At 57.0% G+C, this 18,068-nt stretch overlaps 2 protein-coding genes across 2 annotated transcripts; both read right to left on the minus strand.

The window, feature by feature from the left end:
* Positions 1 to 186: 186 nt before the first annotated feature.
* On the minus strand, positions 187 to 3,452 carry TM6SF2 (transmembrane 6 superfamily member 2). The gene is made up of 9 exons (XM_059489781.1): positions 3,352 to 3,452; positions 2,906 to 3,003; positions 2,686 to 2,789; positions 2,249 to 2,331; positions 2,024 to 2,148; positions 1,836 to 1,937; positions 1,372 to 1,464; positions 1,175 to 1,294; positions 187 to 489 (listed from the first exon to the last, which is right to left on the minus strand). The coding sequence occupies exons 2-9, from the start codon at positions 2,924 to 2,926 to the stop codon at positions 283 to 285; spliced, it is 855 nt and encodes a 284-aa protein (XP_059345764.1). The 5' UTR covers positions 2,927 to 3,003; positions 3,352 to 3,452; the 3' UTR covers positions 187 to 282.
* A 1,862-nt stretch (positions 3,453 to 5,314) lies between these two features.
* Positions 5,315 to 17,945, minus strand: SUGP1 (SURP and G-patch domain containing 1). The gene is made up of 16 exons (XM_059489605.1): positions 17,790 to 17,945; positions 17,550 to 17,565; positions 16,482 to 16,559; positions 16,216 to 16,387; positions 15,877 to 15,980; positions 14,802 to 15,029; positions 13,679 to 13,802; positions 12,807 to 12,910; positions 11,581 to 11,704; positions 10,053 to 10,630; positions 9,685 to 9,791; positions 9,107 to 9,284; positions 8,493 to 8,599; positions 7,675 to 7,820; positions 6,847 to 6,976; positions 5,315 to 5,926 (listed from the first exon to the last, which is right to left on the minus strand). The coding sequence occupies exons 1-16, from the start codon at positions 17,943 to 17,945 to the stop codon at positions 5,900 to 5,902; spliced, it is 2,379 nt and encodes a 792-aa protein (XP_059345588.1). The 3' UTR covers positions 5,315 to 5,899.
* Between the last annotated feature and the right edge of the window lie 123 nt (positions 17,946 to 18,068).

Genomic DNA, 18,068 nt, shown 5'->3' on the forward strand with positions numbered 1-18,068 from the left:
GGGGACACTCCCGGGGACACTTTTGGGGACATCTCTGGAGACACCTTTGGGGACACCCTGGGGACACCCCTAGGGACAACCTCGGGGACATCTCTGGGGACATCTCTGGGGACATCTCCGCTCCCAGCTCAGAGCGGGGCGAGGGGCACCGGGCGGGATCCCCGGGGTGGGGACAGCGGGACCCAGCGTGCGACTGCAGCCCCAGGGAGGTGCCAGCAGATCCAGAGAGGTGACAGCAGTCCCAGGGTGGTGCCAGCAGCCCCGGGGCACCAGCCGGACCCGTCACTGGCACTTTTTGGCGCGGGCCAGGCCCGGGCCGGCCGGGGGCACGAAGAAGGCCGGGGCGCGCAGGCAGCGCAGCGCCAGGAGCTGCGGGCCCAGCGCGTACAGCGCGTTGGAGAGCAGGAAACTCCAGAGCACCTCCTCGGGGGTCTGGTACGGGAACGGCGTGCGGGAGTGCAGCGAGGAGCCCAGGTGGGCGAACTGAGCCTGCGGACACCGCGGTGGGGCGGGACAGTGACGGGGGAGCGGCCCCAAAAGGTGCGAGCCCCCCGCCCCAAAGGGTGCAAAGCCCCGGCCCCAAAAGGTGCAACCCCCAGGCTCAAAGAATGCAACCCCGTCCCTAAAAGGGGCAGAATCCCGGCCCCAAAATGTGCAAAATTCCCGGCCCCAAAGGGCGCAGACCCTTGGACCTGAAAGGCGTAAATCCCCGATCACAAAGAGTGCAAAGTTCCGCCCCTGAAAGGTGCAAAGCCCCAAACTCGGAGGGGTTTTTGGCTCCAGCCCATCCTATCTATAGCCCTGCGTCTCTCTCCATCCTATTTCTGTCCCACTAATCCCGGGTTCTGTCCAAATCCACCGAGGCCGAGTCAATTATCAGCCAGTCAAGCAAGCTGCTCCACTTGCAGCTGCAGCTGTGCTCTGCCCCCCAAACCCGGGATCTGCCCCCCAAACCCGGAATCTGCCCCTCAAAATCGGGATCTGCCCCCCAAAACCAGGATCTGCCCCACAAACCCGAGATGTGCCCCCCAAATCCCGGATTTACCACCCCAAAACCGAGCCCAAACCCTTTACCCTTTTCCTGGCTGGGATGTTTTCCCCCAAATCCCGAGATTTTGGGGCCACCCTTTTGGGGATTTTTTCCCCCAAATCCCGGGGTTTTGGGGCCGCCCACCTGCGCCACGGCTCCCGCGAACACCAGGCTCCAGTCGGGCAGCCAGGAGCAGCCGGGCACGGCCAGCCCGTAGATGGCGAGGATGAGGAAGGGCAGCAGGTAGAACAGGTAGATCAGCATCTGGGGGACACCCAGTTGTCACCCCGGGTGGCTCCGGGGGCACCTGGAGGGGGTCCCGCGCTGTGCCCCCCCCTCACCTGCACTTTGGGGTAACCCACGGGGTCGCGCAGGTAGGGCTCGTGCAGGTACGTGTAGTCAAAGCAGGAATCGGCCGGGCAGTCCAGCACCACCTGGGGGGCACAGGGGGGCGAGGGCAGGGGACCCTCCCTGGGACCCCAAAACACTCCCCGGGATCCCCAAAATCCTCCCCGGGACCCCCAAACCCTCCCCGAGATCCCCAAACCCTCCCTGGGACCCCAAAACCCTCCCCGGAACCCCCAAGATCCTCCTCGGGACCTCCGAGATCCTCCCAGGGACCCCCAAACCCTCCCCAGGGATCCCCGAGATCCTCCCAGGGACCCCCAAAACCGTCCCTGGGACCCCGGAGATGCTCCAGGACACCCAAAACCCTCCCGAGGACACTTGAGACCCCCCAGGACCCCCTGACCCCCCCAGGACCCCCTGAGCCCCTCCAGGACCCCCCCAGCCCCCCAGCCCTCACCATCCCCCTGAAGAAGGTGAAGGCTGCGGTGAGGATGAGGATGAGGATGAGGAGCAGGTCCTGGGGCCGCTGGTAGAGGCGTTTGCGCTGCTCCTCTGCGATCTGCCAGAGGAATTTCGGGGTTTTTGGGGTGCGCACCCCCCGATCCAGCCCTGGGAGCCCCCAAACCGCCCCGGCTCCGGCCTCACCTGCTCGGGGCTGAGGCTCGGCCGCGCCCGGGGCTGCCGGAACAGCCGGAGGCCGGCCCAGGTGAGGAGGAGGAGGTAGGGCAGGTTGAGGAGGAAGGACGGGCTCAGCTCGGGGCTGTATTTCCCTGCGGGAGAGAGCGCGGGGTGGGCTCGGAGCCTTCCTCCCCCTCCTCCTCCTCCTCCCGGGGGTCGGGCCCGGCCCGAGCCCCCTCCCCACGGCCGTACCGATCAGGTTGCCCAGCAGGAAAACCACGGCGCTCATCAGCAGCGAGCCCAGCCAGAAGAGACCCAGCCCCCGGTAGTTCTTCCTGCGGGGACAGCGGGAGCCCCCTCCTCACAATTCGGCATTTTCCACCCTCCCCTTCCCCCTGGATCACCCCCGAGCCCCCTCCTCAAAATTCGGCATTTTCCACCCTCCCGTTCCCCCTGGATCACCCCCGAGACCCGCCTTAAAATTCGGGATTTTCCCGCCCCCCTGAGCCCCCTCCTCAGGAAATTCGGGATTTTCCAGCTCCCCGAGCCCTCCCGGGATCATTTAGTCCCCTCCTCAGGAAACTCCGGAATTCTCCCCGACCCCCGCGCCCCCTCCTCAGGAAATTCGGGATTTTCCCGCCCCCCTGAGCCCCCTCCCCAGGAAATTCGGGGTTCTCGCCCCCGCCCACCTGCGCCCCGCGGCCGCGGCCATGGCCAGGCACAGCCCGTAGTGCACGGTGCCGTCCCAGTAGCAGGTGAGGAGCCCGTGAGCCGTGCGCAGGTGGGGATCGCCCTGCGGGGACACCGGGGGGTCACACCGGGGCTGGGGACACCGGGAGGGTCGCACGGGGGTCCGGGGGTGCCGGAGCCCCGAGCGGGGTGTGCGGGGAGTGCGGGGCAGGGCGGCACCTCCCGCACGTAGAGCTCCATGAGGCCCGAGATGAGCCCGTCCTCCTCCAGCGCGATCAGCAGATCCACGGCCGATACGAAGGAGAACACCACGAGCACTGCGGGGAGCGGGGGGCTCCGTGCGGGGTCCCCAAAACCCCGAATCCCACATTCCTGCTCCCCGTGGATCCCCTAAAACCCCGAATTCCACATTCCTGCTCCGAGCAGGGTCCCCCAAAATCCCGAATCCCACATTCCTGCTCCGAGCAGGGTCCCCCAAAACACCGAATCCCACATTCCTGCTCCCTGGTGGGTCCCACAGCTCCCCCCAAATCCCAGATCCCAGATCCCAAACCTCTGCTCTGTGTGAGTCCCACTGATTCCCCCCAGATCCCAAATCCCTGCTCCATGGGGTCCCACAACCCCAGCCCCCAGCCCCCAGCCCCAATCCCACCCCGGGGTCTCACCGCAGAACAGGGGGTCGTGGACGAGGCCGACGGCGCCGGTGAGGATGAGGAGGGCGACGAGGCTGAGGAGCAGCAGGACCGCGGCCAGGCCCAGCGCCGGGGGGCTGCTGTGGGATCGGGGCCGCTGCAGCTCAGCACGGCCCCGATCCCCCAAACAGCCCCGATCCCGCTGAGCTTCGGGATCGGGATCAGACCCCACAACCCAGAACAGGGCAGGGCAGTGCCCGTCCTCTGAGGGGGGAAATCTGGATCTGGGAATGACCCCAGAGGGAAAGCCCAAAGGGGAAAAAACCCCAAAGGGGGCGAATCCCAGGGGGTGAATCCCAAAAGGATGGGATCTCAGCAGGGATTGGGAATGGATAAAATCCCCAAAGAAGGGTGGGTGTGATCCCAGCAGGGATTAGGAACAGGAACGGGGCCGGAGCAGCCCCGGTGTGTCCCCGTCCCCCTCCAGGCTGTGTGTTCGGAAAAGCCCCAAACCCCGCTGTGTGAGCCCGGAGCCGCTCCCGCAGGCCCGCATCGGGCACTGCGGGCGGGCAAAGCGAAAGCGGCGCCCGGCGACAGCGGTGACAGCGGCGGGGACACGTCAGCGACGGCGGGGACAGCGGGGACACTCCGGGAGCGGCAGGGATCACCCGAGTTCCCGGGATTTGGGCCCCAGGCCGGGATCACCCCAATTCCCGGATTTGGGCTCTCCGGGAGAGGCGCTGCGGGGTCTGAACTTCCCGAGGGGATTGAAAACCAGCAGGGAAACCCCACCTGCAGCCGCCTTCCCATGGAACACCTGGATCCAGGTGCCTGACCCGGGCTGGATCCTCTGATCCGGGACAGACCCAGCCCCTGTCCCGGGCTGGATTCCCAGATCCAGGAGAGACCCAATCCCCCCTTCCCCGGGCAGGACCCCATTCCCCATTCCCCATTCCCCTTTTTCATTCCCCGTTCCCTTTTCCATTTACCCTTCCCTATTCCCGTTCCCTGTTCCCCATTCCCGGGGGTCCCTCCTGGTCCCCACTCCCCGTTCCCCATTCCCGGGGGTCTCTCTCCATTCCCCATTCCCCCGTTCCTCATTCCCCGGTCTCTCCCATTCCCATTCCCCACTCCCGGGGGTCTCTCCCGCTGCCGGGGTCCCTCTCGGTCCCCACTCCCTGTTCCCCATTCCCGGGGTCTCTCCCATTCCCGTTCCCCATTCCCGGGGGTCTTTCCCATTCCCCGTTCCCCATTCCCGGGGTCTCCCCCATTCCCAAGGTCTCACCCGCTCCCGGGGTCCCCCCCGGTCCCCGTTCCCCATTCCCGGGGGTCTCTCCCGCTCCCGGGGGTCCCCCCCGGTCCCCACTCACTCCAGGGCGCTGACGGCGCTGAGCCCGAAGGCCACCGGGAGGGCGAGCAGGGGGGCGGCCAGGGCGGCCGGGCCCGCCGGGAGCTGCATCCCGGCCCCGCCGCAGCACCGGGCCCGCGGACTTCGGCCCCGGCACCGGCCCGGGCAGCGCCCTTAAAGCCACAGAGCCGCCCGCAGGCGCCGCGACACGGCGGGACAGACAGACGGACGGACGGACGGACGGACGGGGAGACACGGAGGGACAGGGGGACCCTGGAAGGGAGGGAAGGAGTCCCGGGAATAAGGAAGGACCGGGATCCGGGACTGGGATCAGGAATGGGATCGGGAACGGGATCCAGGGAAGGACTGTGATTGATCTGGACTGGGATCCTGGGGCTCCAGGCTCCCAGATTTTGGATTTTCCCTGGATAACCCCACTCCCTCCTCACCCTGAAATGGTTTTAATTAAAAGCCAAGCCCTTGACTCCGTAATTAATAAAATTAGCAAAGAATCACATCAAGTATCCCAAGAACCAAATCCAGCTTTTTTTTCCCCTGAAAATGCTTGGAAAACCCAACTCCAGGGCAGCCTCCCACCCTAAGAAAAAACCCCTCTCTTCCCAAAAAACTGCAAGGATTAAACGTAAGGAACAAACAAATTTGATTTTATTTACAGACTCCATGAACAAAATTTGTATTTCCAGAGGGTTTTTTTTTCCATTTTTAGGAAACAAAATCCAACTGGATTTTTCCAAAGTGTGGTGCTGGAATTTTGGGTCTTTGTCATCCCAAAGCACAGGAGGTGTTGGCAAAATCCCCGGGAAGGGAATAAATCCCCCCTGGATCCATCAAATCCTGGAATTCCCAACGGATCCAGGCCAGATCCGCCCATCCAGAGGCAAAACTGGAGGCACTGGTTCCCCAAATTCCCCAAAATCTCTCGGATTTGGGATTCCAAGATAAAATCAAGGAATAAAATCCCCACCCCCTCCTGGAGCAGCACAAGATCTGCCGTTCCCAAAAATCCCAAACTCCTCGGAATTGGAGTCCCCTGGGGGATTTTTGGGGCTGCTCCAAACCCTCCCCGTGTCCCCAAAAAAAGCCGGGAAAGCTTTTCCATGGGGGAAGGAGGAGACGTGATTCCAAAAAAAGCCAGATAACATCAGGAGAAAAGAGATGGATAATGAAGTTTGAGATAAGAATTCCCAGGAAATCTGTTGGGAAAAGCCCTCCTCAGTAGTAAGGTCGCCGTGGGTTGTTCTGTAGGGAATAAAAACCAAACAATGGAAAAATCATCAGGATCGGGGATTTTATCCCAAAAATCATCACCAGGATTCTCTGGGAAAGCCACTAGAATTGACATTTTCCAGGTTTTTTCCCCCAAAATTAAAGGCAGCTTTTGGCTGGAAAGGGAAAAGGGAAACTCCACGCTTGGTTTTGCCCCCTGGAAAATGGTAATTCCAAAGGAATAATGGGATTCGTGGAGAAGCTTCCCTTGGCAGGGGTTTAACTGGGATAAAGCTGGGAATAAAACTGGGATTTGAATGGAAAAAGAATGGGAAGGAGAATTCTGCAGCCAGGGAATACGGGGAGGACGATTTGGTGCAGGATGAGGAGAGGGATTCCATCCCAGAGGAATTTCCCAGCTGCCAACATTCCCAGAGGGATTTGTCCCTGTGCCTGCCCGGGTTTGGGACACTCCTAATGGATTCCAATGGATCTGTCCCTGCCCCGTTCCTGGGACTCTCCCCCATCACTGGCTCCCTCCCATTCCCACTCCCAACCCCACTTCATCCCATCCCACCCTATCCCAATTCCCATGATCCCAATTAAATCCCATACCAACGGGTTGGGCCGGAAGCGGTATGCCAGCATTGATCCTATCCCATTCCCGTTCCCGTTATCCCATTCCCGTTATCCCGTTGTTATCCCGTACCAACGGGTTGGGCCAGAAGTGGTATGCCAGCATTGATCCTATCCCATCCCCATTCCCGTTATCCCATTCCCGTTATCCCGTTCCCATTATCCCGTTGTTATCCCGTACTAGGGGATTAGGCCGGAAGCGGTAGGCCAGCATCACGCGCTTGCGGAAGGCCTCGTACTCACTCATTGATCCCATTCCCGTTATCCCATTCCCGTTATCCCAATCCCATTCCCGTTATCCCGTTGTTATCCCGTACCAGGGGATTAGGCCGGAAGCGGTAGGCCAGCATCATGCGCTTGCGGAAGGCCTCATACTCGTCGTCCTCCTTGGTCAGCTCCGCCGGGCGCTCGATCCCGAATCCCGCCCCGTCCATGGTCGTGGTGCCCCTGCGGAACACCGGGAATGGCGCGGCTCAGACACCCCTCCGTGCCCGGGAATTCCCACGGGAATTGTGCCCCGGGACCCTCCTGGATCTGCTCCCAGATCCCCAGGGCCTGGCGCTGGATGGGAGCAGGGATTGGTTTCCTATCCCAAATTCCCAGGGTTTGGATGGAAGCAGGGATTGGTTTCCTATCCCAAATCCCTGGGAATTTGGACAGAAGCTGATCCACCCGAAGAAAACCTTTGGAATACCCAAAGTGGGATCAAATCCCAACATTTCTGGGCATGGAATGAAACCAAGACTCGTGGGATCACACCAAGTTCTGATCCTGGCTGGAATATCCTCTACTGGATATGCTTCCCACTGTTTTTTAAAATATTTCCATGATTTATGACTCCAAGGAGAGCAAATATTCCCAGGAATTTCTGATTTTAAGGATTTAATCCTGGGAGAGGGGAGGTGCATACAGGAATTCTTAGAGCTGCACTTCCCGATGGAAATTTGGGTCGGAAATTCAGGATTCGGGGGCTCAGCCAATTCCAGCTACAGCAACAAAACCAGGAGAAAATCCTCCCAAAAAAAAAATCAGGAATTTTTTCCCGGGCTGAGTTTTCCAAGCTCAGGTGAGAAATCCCAGCTGGGCTGCGATTCCAGCAGGAATTCCCAGAAAAAAAGGAAGGAATAATCCATAGGGACACTCACTTGCTGACAGGGTTCTTAATTCCCTGCCCATCAGATCCCAATCCTTCTCCTTCCTTCCATCCCATTTTCATCAGCATTTGGTATCCAATGTTTTCCACCGTCAGCTTGAATTCCTTGTACTCGGAATAATCCGGCTCCCGGCCCTCCTGCAGCAGGAAAAAGCAGGGAAAAGGGGATTTCTTAATCCATGGACCATGGGAAAAGCAGTTCTACTCCCCTCCAAACTGGGATTTTGGGAAAGAACTGCCAGGATCTCCCGGGATTCCAACAACAGCTCCGTAATTCCAGGTTGTTCCCTGGATCCAGCCTCAGATCCGGTTCTTTCCCAAGCCTGAATCCCAGGGAATGTCAGGCCCCGTGCTGGAAAACAGGGATGAGGCAGCTTCCAGGAATTCCAGGGCTTGGGAAGGACTGGAAGGTGCTGGAGTTGCACCATTCCCAAAATTCCCATTTTCTTCCCAGCTTGGTACACACTGATCCCAAAGAGGAACCAAGTGGGAGGTTTGTCTGGAATTCCAGAAAAAATCCCAAATTGTGGAATTCCAGAGTGGAAAGGGACCTTAAAGCCCATCGAGTTCTGTGGGCAGGGACACTTCCCATGATCCCAGGATGCTCCCAACATTCCTTGGACACTTCCAGGGATGGAGCAGCCACGGATCCTTTGGGAATTCCACCCCAAATACTGCTCCTTTTCTGTGCTAACAGTGGGAATCTGATCCCTGATCTTCCCTGCAGGAATGTCTGGAGCAAGGAGAGCTGGAGGAACTCCCAGCTGTGGGATGGGTCTGGAGCATTCCCAGAATCCCAGGAATCCTCACCTTGAGTGCCTTGAAGGTCTCCATGAACTTTTCCAGCTCGTCGGGCGGGAGGAAATCCCCGATGAAATGTTTCCCTCGGCCCATCTGGGTCAGCTGCTCCGCCCACTCTGCAAAAGCAGGACAACACCGAGCTCATGGAAAATCCCTTGGGACTCCTGGAGCATCCCAGGGATGCGGGACATCCCCAGGCTGAGAATCCGTGGAGAATCCCTTGGGATTTGTGCAGCATCCCAGGGATTTCAGGGGAATTCTGGCGCACAAAACCTCCCAGGAATGCACAGTGAGAACCCCACTCTGGAAAACCATGGAGACAACAACCCTCATGGAGAATCCCTTGGGATTTCAGGGAGATTTGGATTCCGGGAGGATTCTGGAGCACAAAACCTCCCAGGAATGCACAGCGAGATCTCTGGAAAACCACGGAGCATCCCTTGGGATTTGTGGAGCATCCCAGAGGGATGGTTCCTGCAGCTCCCAATCCATGAGGATGGGATGGAAATCCCAATCCCACCCACTCCAGTGCTCCCCAGGGATGGAATTCTCCTCTGGAATTCCCAGTCCCACCCACTCTAATACCCCTCAAGGATGGAATTCCCTCTGGAATTCCCACCCACCCCTGGTCTTGTCCATCTCCATGCGGCGCAGGCGGTGCTCCCACGTGCCCAGCTCGCTGTCCACCTCCTCGTCGCTGTCGTAGCCGTGCTGGTGCTGCTGCAGCGCCCGCTCCCACAGCAGCTGCATCTCCTGCATCGCCCGCTTGTGCTTCATGATCATGTCGTACATCTGCTGCATCTGGGAACAGGGAAAACCGGGTTTGTCCTGGGAAAAACAGGGTTCGGGCTGGGAATCCCAGTGGAGCCCAGACCGTTCCACAAAAAACTGCTCCAAACCCTAAAGAATCCCAAATCCCAGCCCCGAAAGGCAGGCGAGCTGTGCTTGTGCTTCATGATCAAGCAGTACATCTGCTGCATCTGGGAATCATGGAAAAATGGGATTTGTCCCAGGAAAAATGGGATTCAGCCCCAGAAAAGCTCCTCTGGGATCTGGGATTTTAGGGCTGGAAAAGCCCTCAATCCCAAACCCTCTGGTATTCCTGCTGATTCCAGCCCCACGCTGCTCCCAGGGATTCCATAATCGGAAAACCTTTGTTATTCCCACGGGAGGGGACTCAGGGAGGATTTTTGGGATTCACCTCCTGCTGCTCCTTCAGCTGCTTCTTCTGGGCCTCCGAGAGCTCTGTGACTCCCACCAGTCCCACGGGTTTGCCCTTCTCGTACCCCAGACCCTTCAGGTCCTGAACTGCAGGGAAAAAACAGGGAAAAACCTCTGGAAAAACCTGGGAGATTGGAAAAATCTCAGAGGGGGAATGAAAGGGAATAAAAGGGAGGGAAAAGAAAAGAAAAAAGGAATTCTGTTTGTAATTCCCACAGAGCGAAAGGGAAAATAAAACCACAGGGAAAAAATGGGATTGACAGTAGAAAACTTGATCCATGTCCACCTCAGGAAATAAAAAATTACTCTGGAGCCAGGAAATTCCCAGGAAAACCCAACCTCGCTCACCTGAGAGGGGAGAGGGAGAATCCAGCTGCTGCACCAGCTGGGGCAGGGGCAATTCCACCTTTTCCTCCTCCGGCCCCCACCGGCTCTTCCTTTTCTTTTTGGTGCTGCCCGGAGCAGGATTTGGGGCCACGGATGGATTTGGGGTCGTGGCAAGATTTGGGATTGCAGCTGGGTTTGGGGTCACGGCTGGGTTTGGGGCCATGGCTGGATTCAGGACTGGGGCAGAATTTGGGATCAGAGCTGGATTTGGGGCCAGCTGATCCGGAGGGGAGGTGGAGGATGAGGAGGGGGCAGGAGAGGCCGAAGGAATGGGCAGAGCAGCGGGAACAAGGGGAGAGGGAATGGGGAGAGGCAGAGGCGGCGGGATGGGAACGGGGAGAGGGAGAGCAGAGGGAACGGGGAGCGGGGGGAAGCACACGGGGGAGGGAGAGGCCTCGGGACTGCTTTTCCGTTTGAGGCCGGATTCCTGGGAATTCCCGGGAAAAGGGGAGCCCCCGGGGGCAGCCCGGGCCCTGCGGAACTCCTCCAGCTTCTGGCGGTAGTAGCGGTGCCCTTTGCTGTGGGGCTCGTACAGGAACCTGCGAACAACAACGGCACCAGCTGGGAATTCCTGCTGGCACGATCACAGCATCCCTGAGGCGTTCCCAGAACATTCCCACAACAGCATTCCCGGCTCTGCAGCTCCACTCAGAGCACGGATCCAGCCGTAAAATTCCCGCCTGGAATGATCACAGCATTCCCTGGGCATTCCCAGCTCTCCTTAGAGCAGGGATCCAGCCATGGAATTCCTGCTTGGAATGCCCAAAGCACACCCAGAACATTCCCAGAACAGCATTCCCAGCTCTCCAGCCACATTCAGAGCTGCAATCCAGCCGTGGATTTCCTGCCTGGAATGCTCAGAACTTTCCTAGATCATTCCCAGCTCTCCAGGGTTGGGATCTAGCAGTGGAATTTTCCTGCCTGGAGTGCCCAGAACATTCCCACCTCTCCTAGGCTGGGATCCAGCAGAGTTTCCTCAGGAATTTTCCTTCCTGCAATGCCCAGAGCATTCCCAGCTCTCCAGGGCTGGGATCCAGCACTGGATATTTCCCTCCTGCAATTCCCAGAGCATTCCCAGCTCTCCAGCACCATCCCGTGCATTCCTGCAGCCAGTGCAGCTTCCACTGGCATCAGGGAACACAATCCCGTAAAGGAGAAACAGCCCCAAAAATCAGGAATGTGCTGATTCCTCTGCACCCTAAACCTGAGCACCTCAATTCTCACTGCTCCAAAACCCCAAACTAAAAATTCCCAGGATTTTCCCTTGGAATTCCCTGGAAAACAGCCCCCACAAATAATGAATTTCCATATCTGAAGGCAAGGATGTCCCTGTTGTTCTGCAGGGCAAAGTTCCCTCAGCCCCCCAAACCTGAGCGCCTCAAGTCTCGCTGCTCCAAAACTTCAACCTAAGAATTTCCAGGAGTTTCCCCATGGAATTTCCTAAGAATTCCCTGGAAAACAAGCCCCAAAAATCAGGAATTCCCTGTACCTGAAGGCAGGGTTCTCCCTGTTGTTCTGCAGGGCAATGGCCTCCACCTCGGGCCCCCCTGCAGCCACGAACTGCGCCAGCTTCTCGGCCGAGTTGCGCGTCTCCTGGTCGGCTGGGGGGGAAACTTTAGGCAGGGATTAGTCCTGGGCCCAGCTCACCCCAGCCCAGCCTAACCCGGCCTAAGCACCCCAGAGAGGCCTAGAGTCGGGTTTAAAGGGGGAGAATCGGTACAAAGGAACAGTTAAAAAGTGTAAAACATCAGTTTAAATCCGAGTTTGGGTGCAGGGGTGGGGAATAGGGATCCCAGTGAGGCCTAAAGCCGGGTTTAAAGGGGGAGAATTGGGACAAAGTGGCACAAAAACTTCAGTTTAAACCCAAGTTTGGGAGCAGGGACAGAACCTTGGGATCCCAAGAGCACAGTTATGCCAAAAGCCAGGTTTGAAGTGGGAAAATTGGTACAATGAAAGCACAAAAACTCCAGCTTAGGCCTGGCTTTGGGGAGCAGGGATGGGAGAGATGAGAGGTAAGGCAGCTTAGGGCGCCCAAATCCCAAATTTTCCCTGTGCCAGGCACTTTTCTGTAGGATTAAAACACTTAGAATTAAGCCTAATTAAAGGCTTTGTAATTTTTCCCTCTATCAGGCATTTTTCCATAGGATTACAGCACCTGGAATTATCCCTAATTAAAAATTTCAGATTTTTCCCTTGTGCCAGGCATTTCTCCACAGGATTACACCACCCAGGATTATCCATATTTCAAGATTTTTTCCCTGAATTTCCCAGGAACAAAAGGAAATCCTTTGGAAAATTCCAAATTCCCTATAAATCCACTTAACCCCCCTCTCACTGCACCCCCTGGAGGCTGTTTCAGGAGAAACTCCCTATGGAAAATCCCAAATCTCACCTGGATAAGGGTGGATACTCCAATAAAATCCAACAACAACAAAAAAATAAAATTAAAAAAAAAAAAAAAAAAAAAAGGGAAAAATCTCCTTTTCCTAAATTTTCAGTGTTGGAGAATTATTTTGGAATATTTTTGACAACAGCAAAGAAAATCCCATTCAAAATCCCAGGAATATTTTGGGAATCCACATTTTTGGCACAAGGATTTGATTCTCCTTCCAGCTGGGAATTTTCTTCGCAGGCAGCCAAATTTCCACCCAGTCCCAAATCAATCCCAAATTTCCCTCCTGCTGTTGCCATTCCCCAGATTTTAGTGGGAATTACCTTTTTGGGAAGAGGCTGCCTGGGAATTTTGATTTTCTTTTCTAATTTCTGCCACTTTCTTCCTGTAGTAAAGGAATTCTCTGCTGTTCTTATCATGCAAAAATCTGGAAAAAAGGGGAAAAAAAAAAGAATAATTATTATCCAAATATTGATATTCTGGAATAGAAACAACTCTGAATCCCACGTGAAAAAATGGAGAAATTACTCAGAATGAACGTAAAACATGGAATTAGATTCTGGAGTTTCAATCCAAGGATTTGCATCCCAATTTTTGTTGATTGAAAGGAAATTAAGGAGGAATCCTCTGCCCACCAGTGCTGGGATTAGAAAACTCTTCCACCCATCAAATCCAAACATTTCCACCCTTCAAATCCAAACATTTTCTCCTCTCAAATTCCAAACACTTTCTCCCCTCAGGGAAGAACAATGAATCCAAAATTTTCCCCCTCAAATCCAAACATTTTCTCCCCTCAAATCCCAAATTCTCCCCCTCAAGGAAGATCATCAAACCCAAACTTCTCCCTCTCACAGAGAACAACCCCCAGCCCCCTTGCTGCCCTTTTCCCCCCAGATTGAGCATTCCCAGGGGACAAACCCCTTCCCAGACTCACGAGAAAGCAGGGTTGTCCTTGTAGTCCCCTTTCCTGTCCTTTTCCCCCCAGATTCAGCATTCCCAGGGGATAAATCCTCCCCAGACTCATGAGAAACCACGGTTGTCCTTGTAGTCCCCTTTTCCCCCCAAATTCAGCATTCCGTGGGGGATGAACCCTCCCCAAACTCACGAGAAAGCAGGGTTGTCCTTGTAGCCCCCTTTCCTGTCATTTTCCCCCCAGATTCAGCATTCCCAGGGGATAAATCCTCCCCAGACTCACGAGAAAGCAGGGTTGTCCTTGTAGTCCTCCATGGCGACCTTCTCGAGCTCGGGGCCGCCCTCAGCCACGAACCTGGCCAGCTTTTCCACCACCTGCCGCGTCTCCGCATCCTCTGGGGGCAAAACTTTAAGGAGGCTGTCAGTACTTGGGGTTCAACTGCCCCCACAACGGGAAACAGGGAATTACTGCCGGGAGCCACGGCGCAGACACACGGCAAGATGGGGAGAGAAAGGATGAAACGGGGCACGCAGTTGTAGAGAGGCGTTCACAGCAAAATTCCTCATTTCCTGAGCTGCCCCGGGGGATCCTACGTGGAGAATCTAAACTTTGGGGTGAGGGGGGGTTAAAGCTCATCCCATTCCCGCTTATTCTGCTATCCTAAGAGTGCCTTGGACACTTTCACAGCTTTTCTGGGAATTCCAGCTCATTCCAGCCAGGAATTCCTTCCCAAAATCCCACCTAAACCCAGTTTGAAGTCATTCCCTGGGTCCCGGAATTCCAGCCCTTATCCCAAATTCTCTGCAGCTCTCCTGGAACCTTTTAGGCTCTGAGGCCTCCATAGAATTTCCCTTCTCCAAGCTTCCCCAGGGGCAGCCACAGCTTCTCTGGGAATTCCAGCTCATTCCGGCCAGGAATTCCTTCCCAAAATCCCACCCAAATTCCCCTTTCTCAGTTTAAATCCATCCCCTGTGTCCTGGAATTCCCATCCCAAATCCCAAGTCCATTCCCTATGCCCTGTCCCTCCATCCCTTGTCCCAAATCCCTCTCCAGCTCTCCTGGAGCCCCTTTAGCCTCTGGAAGCATCTCCAAGGTTTCCCTGGAGCCTTCCCTCCTCCCAATTTCCCTGGACATTCCAGGGACTGGGAATCCACCAGTCCATCCCAGTTTGGAGGTTTCAGTTGCACCCAGCTCATCCCAGCTTTAACTGTGGCAGAGTTGGCTCCCACTGAATCCCACCCCATTCCCCACTAGAATCCGGCTTTAATCCCTGAGGGAACCCCAAACCGATCCCTGTGCCAGGACCCGAACCCCACGCCTGGGCCTGAGGGAATCCTGTCCCCACTGCACCCCATCCCGGGATGGGCACTCCCATCTCCAGCCCCAAGCAGGAGCTGCCGCTGACCTTTGATCTCCAGCCACTGCTCGTAATCCTCCTCGTCGTCCTCGTCGGGGCCCTGGAAGACGCTGAGGCGGCTGAGCACGGGGCTGGCCCTGGGCTGGGCGAGGCTGCGGGCCTGCAGCATGCGGCTCAGCGCCTGCCCCGGCCGCTTCCCCAGCAGCCCTGGTGGCTTCTTCCCGGGCTGTGGGGCCGGGGCGCTCCCGGCATTGTTCGGGGTGTTGGGGGCACTTTCTGTGGGGAAAACAAAGGGAAATTATCATTGGGTTTGGGGTGGGAAAGGCTCCGGGCCTGCCCCGGCCGCTTCCCCAGCAGCCCTGGCGGCTTCTTCCCGGGCTGTGGGGCCGGGGCATTCCCGGGCTTGTTGGGGCACTTTCTGTGGGGAAAACAAAAGGAGTTATTATTGGGTTTGGGGCTGGGGCATTCCCGGCGCTGTTCGGGGCATTGGGGGCACTTTCTGTGGAGGAAACAAAGGGAAATTATTATTGGGAAATTTGGGTTTGGGGCTGGGGCATTCCCGGCGCTGTTTGGGGCATTGGGGGCACTTTCTGTGGAGGAAACAAAGGGAAATTATTATTGGGAAATTTGGGTTTGGGGCTGGGGCATTCCTGGCGTTGTTGGGGGCATTTGGGGCACTTTCTGTGGAGAAAACAAAAGGAAATTACTCTTGGGAATTCTGGGTTTGGAGTGGGAAAGGCTCCAAGCCTGGATCATTTGGCTCAAGGCCTGCTTTGGCGGTCTCTTTCTGGGGTTTGGGGCTGGGGCACTCCTGGAGTTGTTGGGGGATTTTTCTGTGGAGAAAATGAAAGGAAATTATTCCTGGGAATCCTGGGGTTTGGGCTGGGGTATTCCTGGAATTGTTGGGGGGATTTCAGGTGTTTTCTGAGGAGAGAAGGAAGGGAAATTCCTCCTGGGAACCCTGGGTTTGGGTTGGGAGAAGCTCCAGGTCTGCCCCGGCTGCTTCTTCCCCACGTTGGGAGCTGGGGCGTTCCCAGAATTATTGGGGGGATTTGGGGCAGTTTCTGAGGGGAGAATGAAGGGAACAGAACTCCAAGTTTGGACTAGGAAAGGAAGGACCTACCAGCATTGGATTTTTCCCTCTGGAGCTTCAGGAATTGCTGCAGGAAGCTCCCATCGTTCACAAACTTGTTGGACACAGAGGCCTCGCTCTCGGAGCCATCATCGCTGAACAGGGACAGGAAAACAGGAGCTGGAATCTGGGAGCTTCCCTGCCCTTCCCATGTGGGACTGGGGACAGGAAAAACTCCTGGAACTGGTCATTTTCCTCACCTAGCACTGAATTCCCAAAAGAACCCCAAATCGCCTTCCTCCTCCATTAAAATTAGGATTTTCCTCCCTCAGCTCCCCTCCCGCCCCTCCATGTCTGGCGGGCAGATTCCCGGGACGGATCCGCACGTACTCTCCGAGCAGCGGGAGCTGCGGGATGCTGAGGGAGTTCTGCCGCGCCTGCTGCTCCAGCCGCGCCTCGATCTCCCGTTTCTTCTGGGCAATCAGCTCCTCCTGCTGCAGGATGTTCACGCTCGTCTTGGCCGACTTGGACTGCGACACGCCGAACCACCGGCTCGCCTTCCCTGAGGGAAAAGGGCGGGAATTAGCATGGGGATTGTGTGGAATCAGGGGCCCTTCCCTCTGAGGTAAAAGGGTGGGAATTAACTCGGGAATTACCTGGAATGAGGGGCACATTTACTGAGGGAAAAGGGCGGGAATTAGCCTGGGAATTGTGTGGAATCAGGGGTGCATTCCCTGAGGCAAAAGGCGGGAACTGTCCGGAATCAGGGGCCCTTCCCTCTGAGGGAAAAGGCGGGAATTAACTCGGGAATTGTCCGGAATCAGGGGCGCATTCCCTGAGGGAAAAGGCGGGAATTAACTCGGGAATTGTTCAGGAATTAGGAGCACGTTCCCTGAGGAAAAAGGTTGTAATAAGTCTGGGAATTGTCCAGAATGAGGGGCGCATTCTCTGATGGAAAAGGTGGGAATTAGCACGGGAACTGTCCGGAATCAGGGGCCCTTTCCTCTGAGGGAAAAGGCGGGAATTAACTCGGGAATTGTCCAGAATCAGGGACGCGTTCCCTGAGGAAAAAAGAGGGAATTCATAGGGAGACCATCCCAAACCAAGGCTGGTCTTCCCTATGGAAAAAAGGGGGAATGGTCAGGGACCATCCCGAATCAAGGGGCGCCTTTCCTGAAGGAAAAAGGTGGGATTTAACAGGAGTCATCCTGAACCGAGGGTCGCATTCCCTGTGGGAAGAAGAGGGGGAATTAACGGGGAAACCATCCCGAATCAAGGCTCTTATTTCCTACGGGAAAAGAAGGGAGATTAACACGGGAATCATCCTGAAACAAGGCTTGCCCTCCCTGTGGGAAAAAGGAAGGATTAAACCGTGCGATCATCCCAAACTCAGCTTCCCAATAGAAAAAAAAAGAACAAATCAACAGTGGGGTCTCCACGAACCACCAGCTCAGTTTTCCTGCGGGAAAAGAGAGGGAATAAACGATTGGGTTTCCAGCGGGAAAAGGAGAGGAAAAATAATCAGTGAAGCCTCCCCGAACTACCGGCTCTGTTTCCCTGTTGGAAAAGAGGAGGAAAAATAACAGGGAGACCATCCCGGATCCCAGGCTCGGTTTTCCTGTGGGAAAACGGGGGGAAATTAACAGAGGAGCCATCCCGAACCAGCAGCCCGGCTTCCCTGGGGGAAAACGAGCCGGAAACGAACGCGGAGAACCATCCCGAACTCCCGGCTTGGGTCCGCTGCGGGAAAAAAAGGAGCGAATTTAACGGGGGGGCTTCCCCCAGCCCCCGACTGTGCCGGCACACCCCCGCCCGGGGCGCACACCCCCACCCCCGGCTCCCGGAGCCCCGGGGGCGGTGGAGCCGAGCCGGGGGATGGCAGCGAGGCGGGAGGGCCGGGGCAGAGCCCCGGGAGGGCCGGGGCAGAGCCGGGAGCGGCGGGAGTCGCCCGGGCCGGGCCGTACCTGGCGCATCCCTGTGGTTGTCCATTTTGGAGCCCCCGTCCCAGCATGCCCCGCGCCGGGCGCGCCGCGCCGGGGGCCGCGCCGCTGCAAGCGCCCCTGGGAGATGTAGTCCCTCAAGGGGCCCTCCCGCCGCTCTCCCCGCTCCTCCCGCCGCATCGAGCCCCGCTCACGGGGCGGCCGAACATTCCCGCTTTGGCGGCTCCGCCGCTACAGTCATTCCCCGGTTCGCCCCGCTTCCGATCGGTGCGAAAGGGCAGACTACAACTCCCACATCCTCTC

Source organism: Ammospiza nelsoni, chromosome 27 (assembly GCF_027579445.1).
Source record: "Ammospiza nelsoni isolate bAmmNel1 chromosome 27, bAmmNel1.pri, whole genome shotgun sequence".
Taxonomy (NCBI): Eukaryota; Metazoa; Chordata; class Aves; order Passeriformes; family Passerellidae; genus Ammospiza; species Ammospiza nelsoni.